Below are 22,625 nucleotides of genomic sequence, written 5' to 3' on the forward strand. Positions count from 1 at the left end.
ACCACGGGACCTGTAGTCCTGACGCGACCCTGCCCCTTCACTGCGACTCACCATGGAATCTGTAGTCCTCCACCGAGCCACACACCCTTTTAAACTTCTTCTCCCAGTGGCCTCCGCGGCTCCCCGCCAATCGGTGGCCTCGATGGGGATTTTTTTTCCCTTAAATCATTCTGTTTCCGGCATCTGACTTCCTGGTTCTGGGGCGTTAAATAAGAACACCGGTACCGGGGCGGGAAAATAACGTTGTGTGAGCGGTGTGCCCCCCCCCCCGTCCCGCCAGTGGGACCTTGTCTCGTACACACACACCCCCCCTTAACCCTAGCTGAGACCACCGCACAGAGGCCGGGCAGCCCTCCCAAAGGAAAAGGGACGTGCCGGCACGCAGGCTGCCTAGCTGGCCCGAGCGCCTCAGCCCTGCCCAGGGTGCGGGGGGAGCCGTGTGGGAGGGCCCGGCGGCGTACAGCCCTCTTGTAGGAGGGCCCCCTTTGACAAGCAGCCAGCTTTTGTCTGTCTCTTGGGGGTTCTCTTCAGGTTCGCGTCGGTATCTGTGTTACTAGGACTGTGGCTCGCTTGATGGCCACAAGGGGCTCAACGGCCTGATAAGGCGCCGACCCTGCCAGGGCGCCCCCACGGCTCGCAGGGACCCAGTTAAACAGAGGCGTACGTGTTCGCCGGGCTGGCGCTGAAGAAAGTCACTCACCCCTGGAGAGCTTTTCTTTTGGGGTCAAGGAACTGAAGGTGGGAGGGGGCTCATCCAGCATTTCTACAGAATTCAAACTGGCGTTTCAGACAATCACCCAAACAGCTCAGAGGCGTTGCTATTGTGAGTGGTGAGTGTCGCCCCGCGCTGCGGGAAGAGGGCTTTGCAAGTGGCCATCGCCTCTGCGGTTACCTCAGCGCTGTTTGCTGCATCTCTTGGAGTAGGTCAGATGCGTAGTGGATTATCAAGGGCTGCCCCTTGCTACGTGAAGGGTTATAGCAAAGAATGTGGACAGCTTCATGGGGGAGAAAAGCAGCAGCCACCATCTCGTTTTTATAACGTAGAAATGCAGTGATTTAAGTTACAACATGATTTGAGTGCATTAGTACAGGGACCAGATCTGCCCTAGCTCACTCAGTTTTAGGATTCATGTTAAGGCACTGTTGTGTTGAGGGAGAGTTTCCCCCCAAACACACACTGTGCAAATATTGACATGAAAAAGTGATTTTATGGCAGGTGATCTGCCCTCTTATTTGTTCCTTAGCAGTTTCCTGATTGAGATTAAGGCAGGGCACTTGTGCTCCCTTATCTGGGGAAAAAGGTCAGACTATACTCAGAAGGTTAAAAAACAGGGAAAAATGATCCAAATTAATTAAAAATTAAGACTGTGTATATGCAGGGGAAAGGAAAACCAACTTTTTTCATTAAATGCAGCTACAGCAATCACAAAATCACAATTATTAACACTGGAACAATTTATGTTATTTAGAAGAAATAGCATGTGGCATGTAAGTTAAGTCCTACATCTGTCTATTACCAAACTTACTTTTATCTCTGAATTTCAATTAACTATGCATAGACAAATACAATCTTGTATATTTATATTACAGTAGTTCAAGATATGGAAATTATATGCATCTTGTACTTGAAGATAAGCCTTCTACAATACGCAAGGCAGTTCTACAAGTTAAATCTTATTAGTATATGATGGAAAAGAGTAAATTCCACTTCTAAATTTGTATCAGCGTAAATTGGTAATAAACCATTTACCTAATTAAAAAAAAAACTTTTCAAATTGAAATTTTTAGAACACTTAGAGCAACTGATGACTGTATTCTAGTTAGAAACAATTCTATTTAACTACTGAAAAGTAGCTACATATGATAAATCTGGACTACCAATGAGAAGATTGGAAAGTGCTTAACACCCAGCTTCTGGGATTCAGACCAATTTAAATTGTCTCAGGTTAGAAACCCAGAAATATCCAAAATCACTAATTTTTTTTAAAAATAGGTCTAAATATGGAATGGTTTATACATTCTTGAGGAGGATAGATCCATTTGTCAATATTGTAAGGGTAAGAAGCCTTACTGCAGTAGGACCTACTAGATTATAACACTAATTTGGACAGCAAATCTGCATAATGTTATAAATAATATATGTATTTGAATTCACATTCTGGTTGAGGATAATTCAGATGCTGTAGAAATATAATTGAGAATTCAAAATGCAGTGTAACTATTGTAGATGTATTTTAGAGACTTTCACTGTTTAGAGGTGAAATATGTAAAATCTAAATATTGATGTTTATCAATATTAATCCTATCACCAGCAGGAGAGTGAATTTGTTGGGGGGGGGGGGGTGGAGGGTGAGAAAACCTGGATTTGTACTGGAAATGGCCCACCTGATGATCACTTTAGATAAGCTATTACCAGCAGGACAGTGGGGTGGGAGGAGGTATTGTTTCATATTCTCTGTGTATATATAAAGTCTGCTGCAGTTTCCACGGTATGCATCCGATGAAGTGAGCTGTAGCTCACGAAAGCTCATGCTCAAATAAATTGGTTAGTCTCTAAGGTGCCACAAGTACTCCTTTTCTTTTTGCGAATACAGACTAACACGGCTGTTACTCTGAATATTAATCCTGTAATTTACAACAAATGAGCAGAATTTCACCTACATGGAGCTCCATGGAAGACGGAGGGGCTGCATGTAAATGTAGAAGACTATCCACACCGTATAGCTTGCCTTAGATTCAGAGAGGGGCATTAACTCTTTATTTTTATGCATCTTTAAGTCCTAATTGCTTATATGTTCTGATTAAGGAATATATACCTGAAGGCAAAAAGAAAAGGAGTACTTGTGGCACCTTAGAGACTAACCAATTTATTTGAGCATGAGCTTTCGTGAGCTACAGCTCACTTCATCGGATGCATACCGTGGAAACAGACATTATATACACACAGAGATCATGAAACAATACCTCCTCCCACCCCACTGTCCTACTGGTAATAGCTTATCTAAAGTGATCATCAGGTTGGGCCATTTCCAGCACAAATCCAGGTTTTCTCACCCTCCCCCCCCCCCACACACACAAACTCACTCTCCTGCTGGTAATAGCCCATGCAAAGTGGTCACTTGATGATCACTTTAGATAAGCTATTACCAGCAGGACAGTGGGGTGGGAGGAGGTATTGTTTCATGGTCTCTGTGTGTATATAATGTCTTCTGCAATTTCCACGGGATGCATCCGATGAAGTGAGCTGTAGCTCACGAAAGCTCATGCTCAAATAAATTGGTTAGTCTCTAAGGTGCCACAAGTACTCCTTTTCTTTTTGCGAATACAGACTAACACGGCTGTTACTCTGATATCTGTAGGCATATTCCTGGGAATAATGTATACTCCAAATATAAATGTCAATAAAAAAAACCAACACATTTATGCCTCAGCATTACTTGATGAAGCTACAAACTTAGCTTGACAACACCAGCCAAATTGCTGCCTCAAGAGCATGTTAGAGACATCCTTTTCAGAAACAGAGTAAGACTCCGTGCAGCCAGATGAATTAAGGAATGAGAGTTTCATTTGAAGTACTTTCCAATTCCATGATTGGAAGTAAGTAGAGCCCCACCCTAACTACTTTTCAGGAGGTAAAAGGATGCATAAAAGTAATTACTAAAAAAAGAAAAACAAGATGTCTTTTCAATGATTTATGGTCCTATGGATAAAGTTACTGAACTCTTGTATATTAAACGCCCTCAAATACAAGAAAATGGGCTCTCCTTGCCTCGGCTACCAGCAAGGACTGGGCAGACAGGTCATGAGCCCTTTACACACTTTCAGTAATTGTATACATTCATCACCTGATAGTGGTAGACCAAATAAGTATCCAGTTCTTAGCTGGAAGTTGATTCCTTTGTCAGAACCCCAATTGGTCAGAAATAAAGTAATTATGAGTTACAGTAATCAGTAGCCTGATCACTGTTTAGCACCTTCCAAAAGACATGTTTGCCTACTAGGGTAGTGCTTACTCAGATGAAGTTATCCTTCATAGAATCAGCTCTGGCTCAGGTGCGTCAACCAAGGACTATCCACATACACATACTTTACAAGGGATGATACTTTATGCTCCTAGAGGCCTGACATTTTGCTCAAAGTTCTGTCAAATGTTAATTAGCAGCTGTATTTATAAATACTATTACACGTTAGCTATTTTAGTATCTAATTTTCCAGAGCTTCAGGAAGGCTCCTGGGAAAAATATTTGTTTCAGCTTAAGAGGCAGATCAAATAGGAATCTAGAAAAAGTTCTAGAACTCCACAGGTCCCAGTAATAAAACCTGCATCTACCCTTCCCTCCTCTATTCCTAAAACATGAGATTTAATTCCCCCCCAGACTGCACATTTCCTTAATGTTGCATGGAGGATTCTCCTTTAGTTGACTCCACATCCATTTTTAATGTACTACTTAACATGCTTTCTGCAATTTAGAGGGGTGTTTTCTTTCCTGGAATCAAACATAATTTTCTAAATTTGAAGAAATGACTAAGTGCAGTTTTGTTGTGAAAAATGATGTTTGTTCACTCTACTTTGCAGTCGATTTTAGTTGGGCTCATGCATTATTGACAAAATTTTACTATGTTCTTCCTGCAAATTCTATAGTTAGTGCTGCATGAGCAAAAAAGAACCAAATAGATTTCAGGTGGAAGATGGGATTTTCAAAAAAGCCTATGAGCACAATTACAATTGAAAGTCAACGGGTCAGGCTCTTTTTTTTTTTTTTGGGGGGGGGGGGGGGAGGTCTCACCATGCATATACTACACTGAGTTAACATTTGCAAAGCACTGTATATATAGTATTATTTGCATATAGTAATTGGGAAGATGGCACCCCTTTGCATTGGAGTTAGAATTCTTGGAGAGCCTACAGTTGTCATGCAGGCATAATGTAGATGCAGCCTATGCTGATGGAACTTTTTCTGTAGGTTTAGGAACAACACATCCCCAAACATTACCTATGTAGACAGAAGCACTCTTCTATCAACATCACTGCATCTACCCTGGGGCTTTTGTTGGTATAGGTATGTCAGGCAGGGATATGGTTTTTCCCCTACATATTTGCATGGGTCAGACATAACTTTTAAGTGTAAACAAAGCCTAAATATAGACATGCTGCACAGCTGTAAAAATTGCAACTTACCTGCTTTATATTGGTGCAAGTGTCTACGTAAGGGCTTAGCAGCAATACATTTGTGTAGCTGCACTTCTGGGGGGTGGTGTGTGGGGAAGAGGAGAATCAAATCTAATGTAGAAAATTCCTCATAACCACTGTCTGGACCAGCATAGAAGGATCATTATGTGTACCATGGAGACAGAAGAAAGAGGTGCCTCCTGTCAGCAGGCACTAAGCAAAGATTATCACCAGGAAAGAGATAAAATGTTGGAAAATGGGAATAAACCCAGATGCACTTTGCATGGTTATGTGCACACTTGGTATAATACTTTCTCCATAGGCACTGTTAGTGCTTTTCAGATGGCTTGACTACTTAATTGACCAAACTACAAAAAGCAACTGATTTAGTGTAGTAATAAAACATGGATTTAATGGCAACAAAAAAAATTAAAATTACAGAATTATAAAAGTATCATAAATACATTTCAGAAACAGTTACAGAATACCAGCAAAAAACTTTCTATGGAGCAAGGTCTCCTATTAGACATTTTACCAAGCAAATGAATAATCACTAGTTTACATACATCAGAAAACATAGCTTTTGTGCTATGTTTTACAAACAAACAAAAACAAACAAACAACCAATTACATAAACTTTACAGGGGGTCAAAAGTAAAATAACTGATGGTGTTTTAGCACAATTTTAGCCTATATAGTGGTGGATAAAGAGATGTTTTAAACAGAGTAATTTTTCTTGATGCATTAGAAAAAGCAATGCATTTCAGCACTCAAGTAGATTAACTGGAAGAGAACAGACAAATCAGTTAAATTAAACGGAAAGTACAGTTTAACATCAATTAAAAAAACAAGCTTCCATATTTGTTGCAATCAGACAGTTCCACATTAATCATGGTTCATGAGCAATATAATATGGAGTACATTGCTGGTTTAAGTGTAGAGTCAACTCTACATAAGAATTTTACTGGATAATTGTAAAAAAATGTTAAGACACTATTACAGTTTGTAAACATTACTCTCTTGTTTATGATAGTTAAATCCATAGTTTCAACTTCTGAGGCTTAAAACTAGTAACAAAGAGAGGTTTAATATTTATAACTTTACCATTTACAGTATTGAGGTCCTTTTTAGCCAACAGTTCTCAGTACTAGCATATATTACGTTTTGGGGGGAAGGGGTGGGGAAGCAGCCAACATTCAGACAGATTAATGATTGCATCAGAGAGTGTATTCCAAGTAGCAATGTACCTCCAACTTAACTAGATATAGCAGCCATTCCAATAGGTAACGTTGGGAGACAATCAGATGTAGATGTAGTTGCATCCGATGAAGTGAGCTGTAGCTCACAAAAGCTCATGCTCAAATAAATTGGTTAGTCTCCTACCACAAGTACTCCTTTTCTTTTTGCGAATATAGACTAACACGGCTGTTACTCTGAAAGATGTAGATGATACATTTATAAAAATCATAGTTCATTGCTCCCTCTGCCAAATCATCTAATAGGAAATCCAATTAAATAAATAAATTTATAGCATGTGAAGTACCACTGCTTCATTATTTGACAATATTGTACATTTAGAAGTTTTTCTCATATACATCTTGGAGCTAGAGTGAAGCAAACTCTGAAAGAAAATATGTACCATTAGGGCCTGATCCAACTCCTGTTGGGGGTCTTTTTGTTGACTTTAATAGTTGGATCAGGCCCTAGTTGAAGTACTGCCACAAAAACAGCATCAGTAAATCTGTACAGTGGTTTTAAATAACAGTTCAAAATTTAAAAAATACAAGTTTCATGTTCTGAGGGTTAAAATAAGAGGATCCAATTTTGGTTTCACAATAAGTTATTTGCACAGTAAGTTTTTTCTATTTGAAACTGATAAGAGCTTTTGTCAGGTGACTTTACTATGCATGCTCCCCTCCCCCAAATAAACCTTACCTCTGAAGGACTCCTGACGTGCAACTGAAGTCTAAAACTATACAGGACAGGACAGAACAGAAAATTGACTGAAATGACTAAAAGATTTATGATTTAAGTAAAATGCTTATACAAATTAATAGGAGTATTCATAGAGTTGTTACAGCACTAGAGAGTTTTTGCCTCAGATTTTGCACTGAGATCTCATACAACCTCAGCTAAGTCAATGGGGCTGAAGGAAACATAGATGCAGAACTTGGCCTTTAATGTATTTGAAGTTTATAATACTATTAAAATGAAAAATATCAAACTAGTTTTGTGAAGGTCTGACAAACCTACAAAAACAAGGAAATTCATTACTTGTGATAAAATACATGTTGTTAGTGTATGATCTTAAACACTTTGGGTAATATTTCCAGAAGTGCCTAAGATCCAGATTTTTAAAGGTATTTAGACATTTAACTCCCACTGAAATCAGTGGGAATTAGGCACCTAAATACTTTTAAAAGTTTGGGCTTATTTTATTTAGAAATACAAGGCCCAGATCCTCAAAGATATTTAGGCCTCTAATGCCCCTTGATTCCAAAGGCAGTTTGGGTCCTAAATACCTTTGGGTCTCTGGGCACAAGTCCTAAGTGCTCTTAAGACATTTAGGCACTCTGAGAATTCCACCCTTGACACCAATGTGCTTTAAAGATGAAGAGGCAGTATGCACTCCCAACCGTAATCCTGAATTAAATATATTTGAGTTAGGCCCCAATGTAGCAAAGCACTTATACACATCAGTCTCATTGAAATCAATGAGAGTTAAGTATGCTTTGCAGAATTAGGGTTTTGTTATAGCTTCAGAGATATAGATTAGTTTAGTATTTTGGTTGTTGTTTCAAAGATGGTAGAAGAGGTTGTTGGACAATATTTCCAAATGTACAAAATTTTAAAAAATCAATGGTCAATCACTTGGAAATTTGTAATTGCTGACCCCTCTTTCATAGCTTCCTCCTAAGTATTGTGCTTAATACAAGTACATGAGTCCTGAACATGTCACAAAGTTTCTTCCCACCATGGAACAAAACAAAGTGTGAAATTTTATTTGGCAGTATAAAATGAATTCAAGACAGGCTGCAGTGTACAGAGATTGGGTTCTTATTTTTGAAGATTGTTAAAATTTAGTCTTTCAAATACAATAAAAATTATTATTAGGTGGGTTCAGGGCTTTGTACTCATAATCAAAAGGGAACATTAGTACAGTTATTTATTAGTCTTACTAGTATCCTAACTTCTACATCCCTAACCCATAATCTTCCCTTCCCCCTTACATGTTATTGTCACCCACGCTCAAATCAGGTAGAAAAAACCAACAACCCACCTCTCCAAAAAACAAACAGCAACAAAAACTGAAAACAGAAATAATCAGTCTACATATTAACCTACAGGGAATTTTGAACAATAAGATCAAGTTACTCACAAGTCTTGGGAGACAGGCCAGTCCTTGCCTACAGACAGCCCCGCAACCTGAAGCAAATACTCACCAACAACCACATACCACACAACAGAACCACTAACCCAGGAACTTATCCTTGCAACAAAGCCCGTTGCCAATTGTGCCCACATATCTATTCAGGGGACACCATCACAGGGCCTAATAACATCAGCCACACTATCAGAGGCTCGTTCACCTGCACATCCACCAATGTGATCTATGCCATCATGTGCCAGCAATGCCCCTCTGCCATGTACATTGGTCAAACTGGACAGTCTCTACGTAAAAGAATAAATGGACACAAATCAGATGTCAAGAATTATAACATTCATAAACCAGTCGGAGAACACTTCAATCTCTCTGGTCACGCAATCACAGACATGAAGGTCGCTATCTTAAAACAAAAAAACTTCAAATCCAGACTCCAGCGAGAAACTGCTGAATTGGAATTCATTTGCAAATTGGATACTATTAATTTAGGCTTAAATAGAGACTGGGAGTGGCTAAGTCATTATGCAAGGTAGCCTGTTTCCTCTTGTTTTTTCCTACCCCCCCCCCCCAGATGTTCTGGTTTAACTTGGATTTAAACCTGGAGAATGGTCAGTTTAGATGAGCTATTACCAGCAGGAGAGTGAGTTTGTGTGTGTATGGGGGTGGGGGGGATGTGAGAAAACCTTGATCTATGCAGGAAATAGCCCGACTTGATTATGTAAAGAGTTGTCACTTTGGATGGGCTAGCACCAGCAGGAGAGTGAATTTGTGTGGGGGGGTGGAGGGTGAGAAAACCTGGATTTGTGCTGGAAATGGCCCACCTGTTGATCACTTTAGATAAGCTATTACCAGCAGGACAGTGGGGTGGGAGGAGGTATTGTTTCATGATTTCTGTGTGTATATAAAGTCTGCTGCAGTTTCCACGGTAAACATCTGATGAAGTGAGCTGTAGCTCACGAAAGCTCATGCTCAAATAAATTGGTTAGTCTCTAAGGTGCCACAAGTACTCCTTTTCTTTTTGCGAATACAGACTAACACGGCTGTTCCTCTGAAACCTGTCATTACTATTTTTAGTCATTACCACTTCCAGTCATCACACAAAAGTCCCTGCCTCAGAACAGCCAGCTCAGAGTCTGCTCCCTAATGCAAGTCACACTTGCTTTGTGTGAATAAGCCACATCCGTCCCATCTCCAACTTTCCATCTTCCATTATTTGATATTCCAAACAGTCACTGAAACATATGTAGAATTACACTGTAAAGTTGTCAAAACACATTGCATTAAGTGCAAAGAACTTTTTTTTTTTTGCTGCAAGTTGTTTAAAGTTTACTGAAATGTCTTAATATTAAGGCACAGACCTAGTTCATTTCATGCATTTTGATATTCCACAGTGAGCATCCAAAAATGCAACAGAATGACAAAAAACAATGATTTTTACCTTTAAAAGAAATAGTGGGAGTTTCTCTTGTGCTACAAGACTGAGATTCCTATCTTTATTTTTACAGATGTTGTACGTGCGTATACACACAATAATTATATGCCAAGGACACTTCAAATGTTTCACTTAAATTATTTGACTTCAGAAGTGTAGATTCCTTAAAGTGTCCATTATGTATGACATGCAACAAGAATAGCATTCAAGTACATTTTGTTCAGTGAATTCATAAGCAGGGTGCTAGAAATGTACTTTTCCATAATATTAAAGGAAAAAAGATTGGGGCTAAAATTTTGAAAAAAACAGGACCCTAAAATCAAGTTACCACTTAGGCTCCTAAATAAGTGGCCAGAGTTTGAAGAGTGTTGAATACTCTGCAGTGTCCATTCTGGGAATCTGGCTACTTAATTGTAACTGCTGGGGGTTCCATGCTTTGGAAAATCTGTCCCCTTTTTAGGTGCATAGGTATAGATGTAGCCTAATTTTAGTCTCCCCCCCCCTTTTTTTTCCCCCGGAAAATCTTGGTCTGAATGTTTTTGCGATGGATGGAGGAAAAGGAAAAAATTCTTATTTAAGAAAATATTTGCATCTGTAATGTAAAAGCAATATAACTTTTATCCTGTATTCACAGTGTCCTTAGTGTAGGAATTCCCTTCTCGGGGTAAAAGATTTTACCTATATAATAACTAGTTTTTGGCCATTTCAGCTGGAAAGTGGCCCAAAACCTAAATGTATGGTATACTTACAGTTGCAGTTACTTATCAGAGAAAGCATTGTCTTGTGAGCAGTATGGTAGAGAGACTAAGCAGGTCACACCAAAACTGCTCATAAGATGATACTTTCATCAAATGAGGCATTCATGATTATACAAATACATTTATTAAAATTGTTAAAAAAATATATATTTTAGTTCCATGGTAAACATTTTTAGTAGAAATGTACAGGTTTATGAGAAATCACACATGATACTCCTACATACCATTTGCACATGGGAACAGTTAGGGCAAATTAGAAAATGGGTTCATAAGACTTAAATAGCATTAGATATACCAGTCATGACAATGTAGGTAACTTACAAAAATATCAGTTATCATAGTCAAACAAGCGCTTAGATCAACGTGGCAACACCTAAGATTAAGAAATCGGATGGCTCCAGGGATTGGTAATACAATATGGAACCTTCAGTCTCTCACTCGCTTGCTTTTCACAGAAGTGTGGTCAGCAGTCAGGTGTGATTCATTCACTGGACTAGGAATTAGGAATCCTGATTTCTACTCCCAGCAGAGGCAATGATCCTCACTGTGTCCTTGGACAAGTCACTTAATCTGTCAGTTTCTTATATACTGAGAACACTGCTATTTACCTGCCTCACTGGAGGGTTATGAGGATTTATGCTTGTAAAGTGCTCTGAACATGCTGTGTGATAAGTGGCAAATACTTATATTTAATGGAGTGTAGCTTAGGTGAACATGCCAAAAAACTGTTTCTACTGTATGTGAATGCATGGGTCAATCTGAAATGAATAGGTGGTCTATAGCCAGTTTCTAGTGGGAGAAATTGGGTAGATACAGCTGAACTTTTTACAAGTGGCCCCTCAACAGTCCTACTAGATTCTGCTTCACTTCACTAAAAAACTAAAAGACACTGCACTGCTTCAAGGAACACAAGATAGGGTACGAGAAAGAACCTGGTCAGCCAGTGAAGGGAGGGAGGGGAGAAATAGTATTAAAGAAAAACCTACATATGGATAAATTTTAAATAACTATTCTTTCAAGAAAGTTGTATATATGATATTTTGTGGCATTAATACTTAAGGAACTGTAAACCTTCTTCCTAAATCTTAACCACAACAGACACTTCAGAACATGTGACAGTGTAATTTAACGCACATCTCTAGTGTTTTATGCACCCAAGGCATATATTATAAAGTCAGCTCTACTGCATAAGTCAACTGTTTTCTGAACAGAATTTTGTGTGCTGGAGAAATAGGATCCAATTGGCTGAAAGGATGGCAAGTAGTACAAGAATCCATACAAAACCGATGCCATTGGTTGGGGATAAGAGGCCTATAATGCAGTGTTTACTAGACCACTTAATTATACCAGCATCAGACTTTAGTATTCTGAAATGGTCTACAGATTTAAATATAAATCATATCTAAAACAGTGTTTAAGTAATGAGCTATGGAGATATAAAAACTTAAATCTGAATTTGAAACCAAAACAAGTGGCAGCCTAATGTAAGTAATTAAAAATCTTAGCACCTTAAAAAAAAAAAATTGCAGTTACAGAAAGTACATTTCCTGAACTCAATTTCATAGTCTTTATGAAAAAGCCACATGTAACTTTCAAACAGGTCAGTGCCAAAATTAAAGAAAAATTACCAGGGAACATTTTCACAAAATTTGGCCATAGGGTAAAATGCTGGCCTCACTAAAATCTATGACAGCTTTTCTTCTTATTTCAGTGGCACCAGGATTTCACCCTAGATGTTTAATTGGCAACTTGTTTCCAAACAAGACATTACAATCTATTTCAAAACTCCCTATGTACACTGGCAATTCTGCAAGGCGACTGCATCCAATAATCTGTGTGTCTACCGAAAATATCACAATCACCTAAGAGGAAGTTAGGTATATTAAGTCAGAACTTGATGAACAGGTTATATAAATCAAGTTTTATATATTCTTTGAAGGGAAGTAGATGTCATTCACTTTTTTTTTTTTTTTTTGCCATGCTAACATGTATTTCAGACATACTATCTCTTACTCCAATATCAGAATGTGATAAAAAGAAGAGTCTGTTGTGCAAAAGTTTAAAGTTAAACGTACATGGTCAGATATTTTTGGCCCAGAATTTAGGTTTTGTAAAACCACCAGTTTTCTAAACCGTAATATTAATGAAAATGTTTCCAAGTTGTTTTTTTTTTAAATTTCAAACAAACAGATTGTTTAGACTGAAATATCCCCTGAAATGTCTGTCACTCAAACATTGCAGAATTGTGCTACTAAGAGCCAGAAAGTGCAAGTGATTTGTCTATTTTCATTGTCCAAGTTGAGTGAAACTGAAAGAGGCAAACACTAATTGTAAAGTAAATTAGATTAAAAAGTGACCAGTTTTCATAAGTTATGTATTAATAAAAATGTGTTTAAAATATATTTTAACTTGATAGTGTCCATTTAAATCATAACAAGACAGACAAATAGCCTATGATTCTGCAGTGACAGATATTTTTTAATCACAGTCTTCTGTCAATATTCATCTTCCGATTTCAGCTTCCATCTCATAATACTTTTGATTTTCTGGTTCTGGGCGATGCTCCATCTTCTAATTTTACTGCTCCATTGACAAAGTTAGCTGAAATTTTAAAACAGGGAAAGCTAAAGTACAGGTAAAATGCTATTTGCCTCTGTAGAACAAAAAGTTGATATGCAAACCTAAAAACATCAGATGACAATATTCAACACTAAATTTAGGCAAAGTTCTGGGGTCTTCCAGTAGAGAGGTGGAACAAGGTAATGTTTTGAAGGACTTATAGAATACTTACCTACTAACTCTCCCTATCATTCCTTTTGCCAGTGGAGGATGGAACCTGAAGATTTTGTTTTACTATAGTTGTGTGTGAACTATCAATGCTAACACAATAAAAGTCTATGGTAACCTACGATATTTGTCCCATAGTATTAAAATCTTGTGCAGTCACTGCGAATCAACCTGTATGAGTTAACTTCAAGCTAGCCTGGATCCCTCTATTCAGAGCTTGAAAAATCCACTCACTCTAAGCAAGTGGGAAGCTTGGCCTGGGGATTTAGGGGACCACCACCATCAACTTCAGCAGAATCAGATTTAAACAAACCAAAACAAAAACAAACCAAAACAACCCTCCCCCACCCCACATTTCTAGCCCTTATGATTGCAAGGGTAAGGGTAAGTGTAAACCAATGCAGTGTTGTCCTCCTGCACCTACAGACGTTCAACCTCTCCTGGTCATTGATTTTCCCACCTACAGCAGAGTGTGAAGTCCACAAGATTACAGTTTCACTGTTGCTATTTAAAATACTGTGGGCAGCTGTGAAGCTCAAGAATAGTGTCAATTTCATGCTTCTGTATGGAAAAACAATAAAGAGCAGCAGTGTAGTTATACATAGGAAAAAAAGAGAAGGATCCACAAGGCTGGAGGAGAAGTAGAGAAGCAGACACACTTCTTTTACAGCAGCTTGAAGGCTCTGAATGGTAGTGGAGAGTAAAAGCTGCTTCTCCGACACCCATTAAGATCAATGGGAGTATTTCCATTGACTTCCAGGGGCACTAGAGTATGTGCTTAGTAGTGTATCTAAATCTGAAGTACCACAGCCTCTTAGGTACAGAAAGATATGAACAAGGGAGCTCCCAAAAAGGGTCCAGAGACAGCATCCTGGTAGAAATTCCAGCAACTGGTAATAGGCTTCTCATGAGAGCACTGTACTGGATCTTACAGGTGAAGACTCCCAGCCTACTTCTGCCAAATAGGGTTAGTTCTCCTACTAGATGTAATTTTCTTCCAAATCTTGCCTATGCACTATAATAGGAAATCTTTGTTCATTACAGGTCCCCTAGTGATTACAATTTAATTTCACAGTAGTTTTTTTTTTTAAAGGGTCCAATTGTCACTATAAAAAGAAGTCTCTGTAATTTGGTGTTGAATTTAGAAGAATAAGTGACAGCAATTTGTTAATTACCTAAAATTAAATAAAAGTAGAATTTATGGTCATCGAGAAAAAAACGGCCACCTTAAAAGCCTCACTAATCAGGATAAAATAGACAACATACAGTTTTTATTTGTAAGCATTCAAAAAGATGTATTCTAAAGTTGTAATAGAACTTTTAAGACTAATTTTTTTAAACTTTTCAACCTGGCAATATGCAGAATTTGTGGAATCTGTATCTGTGCAGAGTTCACTAAAGGACATCAACTCTAGAAAGAACATTAGCTCTATGGGCTTTTGTTAATTTAGGTTTTTATTATAGTGCAGTATTGTCTTTCTGCTGGCTCGAGTTAGCAACATGCAATACAGCGTACCATGAGTAAGTATATTTTGAAGGAAACTATTTTCTAACTTTGAGGAACTGAAAAATTACATCTATTTTCACCATATAATAAGAAATGGACCACATGTTAGCTTCCTTGGGAACTGATACAAGGAAAATACAAAAAGATTTCAAGAACAAATCAAGCATAAAAATATTTATAGTATATATCTGAAGTGAATTAAAAAAACCCTACTGACCTCTGTTTGGTTCTTTTTTTGTTGATTTACTCTTTGTGTAAGTTATTTTTTTCTTAGGAATCTGGTTCTGGATATGCTCTCTCCATTTCTTTAGCTGGAAATTTATAAATTTCCACATCATCCAGGCCTGTGTTAGACAAATTGCAGCCAAGCAACTAATCCTAGAAAGTTTCAGATTAAAATAAGAAGTTAGATAAAAGTTTCAACTATACATTGTTACACAACAAAGCAACACCAAATGTCCATCTTAAAAAGTTGCTGATCACTCCTAGAAAAGACAGTTACCTTTTCCGTAACTGGTGTTCTTCAAGATGTGTTACTTACAGCCATTCAACTTAGGTGTGTGTACTCGCCACATGCACCAGTGCCAGAAGTTCTTCCCTCAGCAGTATACATAGGGGACTGGCTCCAGCACCCCCTGGAGTGGCGCACACGTGCTGCGGTATATAGGGTGCCACCAGTTCCCCCCACCCTCAGTTCCTTCTTGCCGGAAACTCCTATAGTGGGGAAGGAGGGCGGGTTGTGGAATGGACGTAAGCAACACATCTCGAAGAACACCAGTTATGGAAAAGTTAATGGTCTTTTCTGCTTCGAGTGCTTGCTCATGTCCATTCAACTACGGTGACTCCCAACCAGTACCCCTCGGAGGTGGGTAGGAGTTCATGGACGTGTAGATTGCAGCACAGCTCTGCCGAACCCAGCGTTGTCCCTGGCCTGCTGAGTGATGGCGTAGTGGGCCGTGAACATGTGTACCAAGGACCACGTCATGGCTCGACAGATGTCCTGGATCGGGAAGTGTGCCAGGAAGGCTGCCGAAGATGCCTGCACTGTGGTTGAGTGGGCTTGGACGATTTGTGGCAGAGAGACTCATGCCAACTCATAGCAGGTCTGAATGCCAGAGGTGATCCAGTTAGAAATCCTCTGTGTGGAGACCGGGAGGCCCTTCATCCTATCAGCTGTAGAGAAGAAAAGCTTACAAAAAGGCTTTGTCCGATCTAGTTAGAAAGCCAGGGCCCTTCTTACGTCCAAAGCATGAAGGTGTCTCTCTTCACTAGTCTCATGGGGCTTAGGGGAGAAGACCGGAAGGAAGATGTCCTGGCTCATGTGGAAAGTAGACACCACTTTGGGAAGGAAGGCCAGGTGGGGCCGGAGTTGGACCTTGTCCTTATAGAAGGCTGTGTATGGCAGTTCTAAAGGTCAGGGCTTGCAGCTTGGAGACTCGCTTCACCACGAAAGCTACCATCCACAATAGGTGAGACAGAGGGCATGAGGCCAGAGGCTCAAAGGGTGCACCCATGAGCCTGGACAGAACCAAGTTGAGATCCCCCCCCTGAGAGGCCAGGCACCGAACTTGAGGAAAAAGTCTCGAGGCATCTGAGGCACCTGACCGTCATGTCATGGGAGAACACTGTCTCCCCTGGATTGGAAGATGAAAGGTAGAAATGACCACCAGATGCACCCTGATAGAGGAGTGTGCTGGGCCCTGGTTCCTCAAATGAAGCAGGTAGTTTAAGATTGCATTCTTTGGTGCAGTCACAGGGGAGATGCCCTATTGGGCTGTCCAACAGGAGAACCTCGTCCACTTTGCCAGGTACGTCTGTTTAGTTGAGGGCTTTCTACTCTTGAGGAGGACCTTTTGGACACCTTTCAAACAGGCCGGTTCCTCGGGGTTCAGCCATGCAACATCCACACCACGAGGTGGAGGGACGCGAGATTGGGATGCAAGAGTCGACCATGATCCTGTGACAGCAGGTCCGGTCAGTTCGGCAGGGGCCATGGAGGGATCGCTGACAAGCTTGATAGCGTCCCAAACCAGTGCTGGTGAGGCCATGCTAGGGCGATAATGATAACCTCTCTTGATTTTTGCTAGGACCTTGCTGATCAGTGGAATCAGAGGGAATGCATACATCAGGCTTCCTGCCCACAGCAGGAAAAAGGCATTGGAGAGGGAACCCTTGCCCAGACACCAACTGGAGCAAAACCCGTGGCACCTCCTGTTCTGCCTGGTGGTGAACAAATCCACTTGGGGAGTTCCCCACCTCTGGAAGATCATGCCGGCTACCTCTGGGTGGAAAACCCACTCATGGTGAGAGGAGAAGTCCCTGCTTAGGTGATCTGCTTGCATGTTCTTGGCACCTGGAAGGCGACACGCTTCTATATGGATTCTGTGGCCGATGCAGAAGTCACAGAGACAGAGTTCCTCTTGGCAGAGGGCTGAGAATTGTGCTCCCCCTTGTCTGTTGACGTAGAACATCAAGGCTGTGTTGTTTGTCAGGACTGACTACTCTGCCCAGGTGAGGTAGGAAGACCGCGCACACTCTGCGCACCACCCTGAGCTCTTGGATGTTTATGTGTAGTGTCATTTCCTCTGGGGACCACATACCTTGGGTTTGGAGGGTGCCGAGGTGTGCCCCCCAGCCAAGGTCCGAGGCGTCCAAAACCAACTTGACCACAGGTGCCAACTTTTGTTGGTGCTGGTGGGTGCTCGTGGACCCCCCCGGCCCCACCCCAGCCCCGACTCTGCACCCTCCCTGCCCCTATTGGATCCCTCCCCAAATCCCCACTCTGGCCCTGCCTCTTCCCCAAGCACACCATGTTCCCCTTCTTCCCAGGCTTGCAGCACGAAACAGCTGTTTCGCGGTGCAAGCACTGGGAGGGAGGGGGGAGAAGCAGGACACGTCAGCCCACTCAGGGGAGGCTGAGCAGAGGCGGTGGTGAGCTAGGCTGGGGAGCTGTTGATGGGTGCTCCGCACCCACCAATTTTTCCTTGTGGGTGCTCCAGCTGAGAGAGGAGTACTGATGAAGGGAACTCCTTCCAGGACTTTCCTGGGGTTGGTCCACCATCGCAGCGAGGTAAGTACCATCAACAGAATGGGAACAACCTTTTCCAGGAGGTCCCTGGACTAGGAGTAGACTGTCAGCAGCCATTGCTACAGGGGTCACATCCGGAGCATGGTGTGGTGCACCACATAGGTACATGCTGCCATGTGACCTAGTAGGCACAGGCAAACCCTGGCCATGGTCAGGGGAAATGTGGAGACTTTTGCAATGAGGTCTGTCAGTGCCCTGAATCTTTCCAGCAGCAGGAACACCTTGGCGCAGATCAAGTCGAGCACCGCTCCGATGAACTCTATCCTCTGTACTGAAACTAATGTGGATTTTTTTTGTCATTTTTTTGTCAACAGGCCAAGACGATGGCAGGTGGCTAATAACTTCGCAACATCCCTTTGGATCTGGAGCTGCCCTTGACTAGCCAGTCGTCGAGGTATGCGTAGATCTGGACACCCCAACATCTGAGGTAAGCAGCCACCATCGACATACACTTGGTAAATGCCCGCAGTGCCAAATGGAGGACCGCAAACTGATAGTGTTTGGGACCTACTGTAAACTGGAGGAAGCGTCTGTGTCCCTCAAAGATGGCGATGTGAAAGTATGTATCTTTCAGATCACGGGCTGTGTACCAGTCTCCTGGATCCAGGGAGGGGATGATGGAGGCCAGGGAGACTATGCGGAACTTCACCTTCGCTAGGCAGCAGTTCAAGTCTTGCAGGTCCAGGATAGGTCGCAGACTGCCTTTGGCCCTCGGGATTAAAAAGTAGTAGGAATTGAACCCCTTGTTCCCTGTACTCTGGAGGAACGACCTCCACCGCACCTAGCTGCAGTAACCCCTCTACCTCCTGCGCAAGGAGACTCTCGTGAGAAGGGTCCCTGAAGAGGGAAGGGGAAAGAGGGTTGGGAAGGAGGAATAGAAAGTAACTGAAGGTGTAACCCCACTCCACTGTACTGAGGACCCATCGGTTCAATGTTATAGATGCCGACACAGGGAGGAAAGCAGAAAGGCGCCTGGCAAAAATAGGTGAGGAAGGATACTGGGAATAGTCCGGTAGGTTGCCCTTGGGCATATCCTCAAAACGAGCGCTTGCCACCGGATTGAGGATTGAGCTTGACTGAGAGGCCTGCAAAGGCTGTTGGCTAGGATGCCGCTTGTAGCCTCTGGATTTCTTACAGGGAGGCTCCAGGTGAGGGTGGCTTGCCTGGCTCTGAGGTTGCTGCAGCTTAAACCGCTTGCGGGCAGGGCCAGAAACATACAGGCCCAGCGTTTTAAGGGTAATGCGGGAGTCCTTTAGGTCATGGAGCTTACTGTCTGTCTGTTCCACAAACAGGGCTTTCCCATCGAAGGGAAGATCTTGCATCAACTGATGAGCCTCCGTGGACAAGCGAGAAAGGAGCAGCCAGGATGCCCGGCGCATGGCGATGGCCGAGGCCATGGTTTGGGAGGCAGTGTCTGCCACATCCGATGCTGCCTGGAGCTTTGCCCTGGCTGCAGTCGTGCCCTCCTCCATAATTGCCTGGAACTCCTTCCTAGAAGCCTGAGGAAGAGAGCCCTCGAACTGGCCACATGTTAAAATGATAGTGTCCCAGGAGGGCTTGATGGTTGGCCACCCTCCACTGGAGACTAGAGGACAAATAAATCTTATGCCCAAACAAGTCTAGTGTCTTGGAGTCTGTTCTTAGGGGTAGCCCCGGGTTGACCTTGTCGCTCCCTGTGGTTAACCGCTTCTACCACTAGGGAGTTGGGAGCAGGGTGGATGTACAGGTACTCATGGCCTTTGGATGGCATAAAGTACTTGTGGTCAGCCCCCTTGGAGATGTGTGGCAGGGAGGAGGAACTTTGCCATAGGGCATTATTGATCTTAGAGGCCTCATCATGAAGGGGTAGAGCCACCCTGGCCGATGCTGTGGAGCAGAGAACATCAAAGAGAGAGTCTGAGGGGTCCTCTAGGCTCCTCCACCTGAAGACCCAGGTTGGCAGCGACCCTCTTCAGTAGTTCCTGGTGCACTTTAACGTCATCCAGAGGAACTGAGGGAGGGGGCCCTGTTATAGCCTCGTCTGGTGCCGTAGGGTCCCCCAAAACCACTGGTGGCCCAGTGGCTTGTTCCCCTGCTCCCTCTTGGGCCTGCAGGGTCCTCGCGCCCAAGGCTTTGTGCACTGGAGGGGGTGGGGGGAAGACAGAGAGGCAGCTGGTCTCTCTCAGGCTCCCAACACCAAGTGGGTGGACTGGGAGAACCCCGCAGGTTCCCTGGGTACCATGGCACTGGCCACTGCCTAAAACCACGGGGCCGGTTTCAGTGCTGACAACGTAGCCGTACTGCTGGTATCGGAGCTTGTCCCACCATCAGGGAACCTCACTCCGAACCAGGGCTGGATCCTGAGCAGTCGCTCCCAGGTGACCAGGACAGAGCGGAACAGTGGCTCTGTCCCGACTGATGCCGGTCACTCCACCTGGAGTCTCATCTGGAGCGGGGTCTTAGGGACCAAGTGGTGCTTGATGGATCCGTGACAGCTTGTCTCACGCTTGACAAGCGGTACCAGGATGAGGAGCAGGACCGGGAGTTGGAAAGGGCCCAGTGCCGGGAAGCACCTGCACGCAGTGATACCCTCCTAGGGGGATTGGCAACGGTCCGAGGATCGGTTACATTGATCCATTGACAGGTCCCTGGAGCGGTACCGCGGTCTTGGAGATACCAGGTGCCGGGACCGGTACTCCTGCCGGGGGGCGCATGCCTCTAAAGGTATGTGGCTGGCGACCTGCACCTTGAGCCTCTCTACCCAAGGTTCATGGACCAAATGGGGCTGCACTGCATCTGCCTTTTGCAGTCAGATGCATGGTGGCTACTGGAGGGCAAGCATTTGCAGGACATCCCCCACAATGGGGAATGGTGCTGCTGACGTGGGGACCGAAGCAGTCTGAATGCAGGTTTACCCCATGACCGGAGAACTGTAGGAGCCGGTGTGGGCAGCACATGGAGGGACATGATCTCCTGTGCTGCCTGCAGTGCCTCTGGCGTGGACAGCACCCGGAGCTGACGGAGGCCTCTGCTGCTATCTGGGGTAGCTGGCGGAGTGCAGGTTGGGCTACATCGCTCCACCAGAGCTTGGGCCTGAGATCCTGACGTCAGTGAAGAGTTGCCCGGCCTTGGACCTTGATCGCACCCAGTCTTATCCTTTCCCTTGCGGGAGGTTGGAGACCAACCTCGCACCACCTTCTTGGGCTTCTTGGTAGGAGCCATGGATGGGGACCAGTGCCGGTCAGTGGATGGTCCCGGTGGGGTGCTGTGTACTGAGGTCACTGTACTTGGTGCCTAGTTGGAGTGTTACTCCAGTGCTGGGGTGAGGGCCGACTCCATAAGGAGTGCTCTTAAACGAATATCGCACTCCTTCTTAGTCCTTGGCTTGAAGGACTTGCAAATTTTGCACTTCTCACTAATGTGCCCTTCACCCACGCAACGCAGACAACTGCTGTGTGATCACTAATGGGTATGGGCCTCTTGCAGTGATCACAGGCTTAAAGCCTAGGGACCAGGGCATGCCCCGTCCCGAGAAAAAGTCCCATTTGGGACCTACAAAGTCTCTAACTATAGCTAATGGATTTATAAACACTAAATAGAAAACCATATACACTACAATACAAGAGATAACTAGTTTGTACGAACAAGCAGCAACAGCACTAGCTGAAGCAGCAACAATTCCAGCACCATCACTGGCATCAAGAAGGAACTGAAGGGGGGGAAACTGGCGGTGCCCTATATACCCTGGCATGTGCGCACCACTCCAGGGAGCGCCAGAGCCGGTCCCCTATGGATACTGCTGAAGGAAAAACTTCCAGCACTTATGGAATGGACATGACCAAGCACTTGAAGAAGAATTTAAACCTCTCACACTGATGGAAACCAGATCTGGCCAAGGAGCACATCGAAGACAGGGCATATAGTCTGCATTAAATAAATGGGAGCTCCAGGTAAATACACCAGGGGAAAGTACCCAGGCTTATCAAGGAAATATAACAGACAGCCTTCAGTGGCTGGTACCAAATTGTACAATTGCAGCCTCCTCTACCTTAGATCTAAGTGATCTAAGAATGAGATTTGATGATGACAAAGCATACAAATTCAATTTCCTTTCCACCTACTGAATGAACAGATTGTTGGGATACAGGTTAAACAGTGGAGCTCCCAGTGAAAATTAATGTAACTTCAAAAATGAGCAAGCAAGAACGAGCATATTAGAAGATTGCTTGGGTTTTTCTAAAGAGTCGTTGATCAAAAGTGAAGCAATTGATATCTCAAAATTACAGTATGTTCATAATGACCCCAGGGAAAGTTTAAAGCAAAAAGCTCACACGATGTTATGCAGGATCTTTTGCACGGTAGTCATATCAATTCAATTATAAAAACACTGATAAAGAAAAGCAAAGAGATTTCTTATGTTTAGCACGTATTTTGTAATAGCAGTCCCTGCTTTGTGGAAAAGATAAAATTCTTCCACCCCAAAAGCCTGGGAAAAAAGCCACCCAGGAAAATTCTCCAT

The 22,625-nt window shown here is 43.0% G+C and overlaps 1 protein-coding gene and 1 long non-coding RNA gene across 7 annotated transcripts in view; one reads left to right on the plus strand and one right to left on the minus strand.

Moving 5' to 3' along the window:
- The first annotated feature begins 420 nt into the window (after positions 1–420).
- Positions 421–19,760, plus strand: LOC140897145 (uncharacterized). The gene is made up of 3 exons (XR_012154687.2): positions 421–830; positions 18,442–18,554; positions 19,420–19,760. It is a non-coding gene; the product is annotated as an uncharacterized LOC140897145 (long non-coding RNA).
- The window catches only part of LOC140897144 (translocating chain-associated membrane protein 1), a 49,272-nt gene continuing 36,497 nt past the window's right edge, over positions 9,851–22,625 (minus strand). For all 6 annotated transcript variants that reach the window (XM_073309512.2, XM_073309514.2, XM_073309513.2 and 3 more), the window contains 2 exons: positions 15,257–15,417; positions 9,851–13,346 (listed from right to left, as the gene is read on the minus strand). In XM_073309512.2, the coding sequence (XP_073165613.1) occupies positions 13,273–13,346; positions 15,257–15,417 (235 nt within the window). In that variant the 3' untranslated portion in view covers positions 9,851–13,272. The remainder of the gene's footprint in view (positions 13,347–15,256; positions 15,418–22,625) is intronic.

Source organism: Lepidochelys kempii, chromosome 13, assembly GCF_965140285.1.
Source record: "Lepidochelys kempii isolate rLepKem1 chromosome 13, rLepKem1.hap1, whole genome shotgun sequence".
NCBI lineage: Eukaryota > Metazoa > Chordata > Testudines > Cheloniidae > Lepidochelys > Lepidochelys kempii.